Here is a 4,396-nt window from a genome sequence, read left to right as displayed (position 1 = left end):
ACAAGTCCATCCACCCTCCCACAGCTTGGCTGCTGCTCCACAGTGCAGGTCAACAGTGTTGCGGTTTGAGTCTCCTCGGTTTCACTCACAGTTCTCGCCCCCCACTTTGAGGTTCACTAACAAGAGTCTGCCTCACACAGGAGGTTCCACATTGGTATTTTGTCCAGTCTGGATTCTCTGTGAACGCCGTCATCGCTTTAAGATTGTGGTGGAAACACAAAAGTTACGAACTGAAGTCACACGTTTAGCACACAAATGGGAGAAGAGGGATTGAGGTTGGTCTCTTCTGTCTCAGTCGACTGACATGCTAGTCTTTGGGTGGGGTCTAATTTTCCAGATGACATTTTATAAACAGTCTCACTCAAGAATTCACTTTGCTTCATTTAAGAAAACATACACCTGGAGACAGCCATCAGGATATTTTCTTCACTTCTCGTATTTTGTTGTTTAGATGAAACAAATCCTTCATCAAAGCTGGGATTCAGCAGTAATGACAAAAATGAGGGTGAAAATAAGACAAAAAGCAATTTTAGCAGAGACAGAAAACATCACATAAGGAACAAAATAAATAAATAAAGAGAGCTGTGCAGGATTTGATCACTAAACAAACCACTGATAAAAATAGCAAAGCATTTTTCAAACACAGCCCAGTCGGTATCGAAGTAAATTATCTACACACTTGTGCTGCATCTCATCTGATGCAACACTACAATACTGATCTCAGGTGAATGATCTCGAGAGGTATAACCAAGGCCGACCTGCCCTGATAAGATCTTCACCCTGCCGACTACTGAATAAGGTAATAACAAGCCTACTTTAAGACATGTGGTTATTGGGTCGTTTGAAATAGAACAATTCACAGCTTTACAAAGCCCTTTCCTTGGATAGCTGGTAGGGCACATCAATATAGTTGAGGCATTTGGAACAATGAGTTGAAAAGACTACATACTGTGTATGACCGGTGAGCAGGAATACAAAAAAATGTCAGTTTCTTATTATTTCTAAATCCATTTTGAATTGACTGCTGTGGCTCCTGTGTGTGAAAGAGGAACTCTACCTGCACCTACGCTAAGTTTGACCTTTCTGCAGTGTATACATTCTTTGCTTACATGTCACAGGGAAAGAGCAGAAAAGAAAACATACACAGGCCATTACTAAGATGGTGAAGAAACAGTCAGCTGTGCATTTACACCTGGGGCACTGGCTGCTGCTTTCTGCAGTGAACTGTTCCCACATGGTTTCAGTTCCACTTAATCACATACAGTACTTTCAGTGCAGTGAACAGCAGGTCATTTGGAATGGGAGACCAGAAGAAGAAGGCACAGAGGGGTGCTTCAGAAGTGTCCATGCGAAGGGAAATTGTGCATCTATACAGTTTACCAACAACACTGTGAACAGGATCTGGTACAGTACATCATGTGTAACAGTAGTCTATATCTGGGATTCCTCCTTCTCTATAACCACGGTTGGTGCCATGTCCTGCATTGGAAACATGGTTGGCACCTTTGTACAGGCCAGTGCCATTAGAGGGGAATATGGTATGAATGATGTAATCCTCTCGTAGGGGTTTAGGCTGCATTGGTTGGCAAGCCGCCATAGGCGTCATCTGGAAGCCCGGACCACGGATCTCCAAGATAGTATTGTCCTTCTTGGTGCCTGACTCGATATAATCATCATAGTTCTTGCTTTTTCGGGAGCTGCTGCGGGTATAGTGGTCACGGGGACACAAATGCCCAGTCCTATGTCCATACCAACAGAAGACGCAAAAAATGAGAGCCAAAGATACAATGGCAGAAGCCCCACCAATAATTCCTGCCAAGGGCAACACTGTCATCTGCTGTGAGTCTTCCTTCTCCTCCTCCTCCAACGGGCTGAGGTCTGACGTTTCAGCTTTTGCACACACCAGGGCTTCATCAGAGTCAGCATCTCCAGAAATTGGTCCTTTGCTTTCTGAACTGGTAGGGAGGGGCACCATGCAGATGATGTAGCTGGAGCGTGGTTGCAGGGAAGTAAGCAAGTATTCTCGGCGGTCACCCCGGACCAGAGTCTCTGTGATTGATCCCATGGCGTTCCCGGTACCCAGTCGGAGCCAGCTCAGCCTGAAGGAGGAACTGGGCTGGGCCACGCTCCAGGTAACACGGACACTGTTGTGAGAGAGGGGCTTCACGTTGAGGGCCAGGCTCTTCCCCACACCGCTGCTGCTCAGAGTGTAGTCTAAACCAGAGTCAGGAAGCCCCAGGCCAGGTCGCTTTGAGCGGAGGGTGAAGAGAGAGCCCTGTGGAGGGGTTTGGGTGGTAGAGCTATCGACCCCACCTCCACCCACTTTGTCTCTGGTCCCCGCTGTCCTCACCACTTCACATTCCTCCATCTCGCTTGTGAGGTCTGTCAAAGCCATGTCTCGCACCCTGTCAGGCCCATGGCAGGTTAGACCTCTCACAGTGATGGAGTTACCACGGGCATGCAGCCAGTCATACAGCCAGCGCAGATTGCAGCCACAGTGCCAAGGATTGCCTCGCACCAGCAGCTGACCGAGGCTGTCCAGGTCTTTGAACAGTCCCCTCGGCAGGGTGGTCAGGTTGTTCCCTGACAGGTCCAGCCTCTGCAGCCGACGCATGCCATCCAAGGAACCACGTGGCATATGAGTCAGGGCATTGTCCTGTAGAGACAGGCGCTGCAGATGGGCGCTGGGCAGGTTGACAGGTGGGGTCTGGAGAGAGTTGCGGACTAAGGACAACTCGGTCAAGTTGGAAAGGCGGGAGAATGTGTCATCAGCAATGCGCTGGTTTGCCAGAAGGTTCCCATCCAGGACAAGACATCGAAGTGAGGCTAGGCCTCGGAAGGCATGGGTCGGGATTGTGGAGATTCGGTTGTCATCCAAACGGAGTTCTTCCAGTGAGGCAGGCAGTCCTGAGGGGATACTAGACAGGTGATTGCGTGAAAGGAAAAGTAGTCGCAACCGTGGATTGTCAGCAAAGGCCTGGTCCTCAATACTGACAGTGGAAATAGAATTGTCATCCAAGTGGAGCTTCTCTAACAAGGGCATCCGAGCCAGTGCGCTACGAGGAATAGTGCGTATGTTGTTGTCTTGCAAATGCAGTTCACGGACAGATGGTGGCAGGTGCAGGGGGAATTCATCCAATTCATTGTCATAGAGGTAGACCACACGGACGGCAAGGTGGTGCTCCAAGGAGGTGGGCAAACCCGGGTTGTTTATCTGGTTATTCTGAAGGTAGAGGACAGATGCCGTAGGAGGCAGTGAAGGGATGGAGCTCAGGCCGCGATCGTTGCAGTAGATAAAGTCCTCATCGCACCTGCATACAGATGGGCATATCATGTCCCTGTCTCCGATGTACCCTTGTATCGTGGCTGCAGCAAACTGAAGCATGCCCGCACGTAGTGTCAGGCAAAGAAACAGCAGAAAGAGCCGAGCCCGCAGTTTAGCCACACCTACAGGTGCCATTATGGTGAACATTAGCACTGTCTCTCTTTTCCAGGTCTGTGTGTAATCCTCAAATTGCTGCGGTGGGCTGCAATCCTGTGACCTCCACCCTGAGAAAGAAAGAGAAAATCACAGTCAGCACTGATGCACAAATGACTTAGTTAATGGTCACATGTTATGAGACAACCCAGGTGATTTCAGTGATATTTAGTGAGCTAAGTTTCACACTTTAATTGTATTGTCTTGTGTCTATTATGCAGTGATCTAGGAACATGCTACAATTATCATCAGGAAGAAGTGCACACATGGATTAATCTGTGAGAATCCCAATCACAGCCTCTTAAATTCTCCATCAATTCCAAGCTAACGAGACACAAAGACTACTGCGCGATTACAGTCATCCAAGATTGGAGACAGTTATAAGACTAAACTTCAGTGTGTCCTGTACTGAATGTTCAAAGCAGAGTGAATATTTAGTCTTAAAGCCACTCTGGAATTGACAAATCCAATCTTACACTTAGAATTAAGCCTTGTGAAGTCTTGAGAATATTCTCCACCTATAAATTATTTAAGAGATCTTGAGAGGCTCCATAACTCCTTCAGGAGTTGCCAGCAGATGGCTGCATTAGCCAGACAGAGCTGAAGATACTTTTCATTATCAAGAAGGAACATTGTTTACAAAGAACATGTTTCAGCTCAGAGAAATCGTCTTCAAGAGCTACATTTTCATCAGGCAGCCAAGATGGCACTGGCCACTATAAAACTTCATATAAATTTCTATTTCATGTCTTGTTAAGGTTGAACCGAATGCATAGTAATGGAAAGATGTCATCTGCAGCAGAATTAACTATTTGTAGTCACCACAACTGTGCTGCAGGAGTCTACATACTCAGAACTTGATTGGCATCACAATTAGCTGTTTATACTGATTAAGCGTCGGATGTCATAACAGTAGGT

At 47.2% G+C, this 4,396-nt stretch overlaps 1 protein-coding gene across 1 annotated transcript; it reads right to left on the bottom strand.

Annotated features, from left to right (window-relative positions):
- Positions 1 to 1,414: 1,414 nt before the first annotated feature.
- Positions 1,415 to 3,472, bottom strand: flrt1a (fibronectin leucine rich transmembrane protein 1a). Its single transcript, XM_073479936.1, has one exon. The coding sequence runs from the start codon at positions 3,470 to 3,472 to the stop codon at positions 1,415 to 1,417; it is 2,058 nt and encodes a 685-aa protein (XP_073336037.1).
- Between the last annotated feature and the right edge of the window lie 924 nt (positions 3,473 to 4,396).

Source organism: Pagrus major, chromosome 13 (assembly GCF_040436345.1).
Source record: "Pagrus major chromosome 13, Pma_NU_1.0".
Taxonomy (NCBI): domain Eukaryota; kingdom Metazoa; phylum Chordata; class Actinopteri; order Spariformes; family Sparidae; genus Pagrus; species Pagrus major.
Note: the sequence above shows the minus strand (reverse complement) of the source record. Positions and strands in the feature narration are given on the sequence as shown.

Bases quoted from the DNA above. Each gene is read 5' to 3' on its own strand.
- flrt1a (XM_073479936.1), bottom strand. From the start codon at position 3,472: ATGTTCACCATAATGGCACCTGTAGGTGTGGCTAAACTGCGGGCTCGG.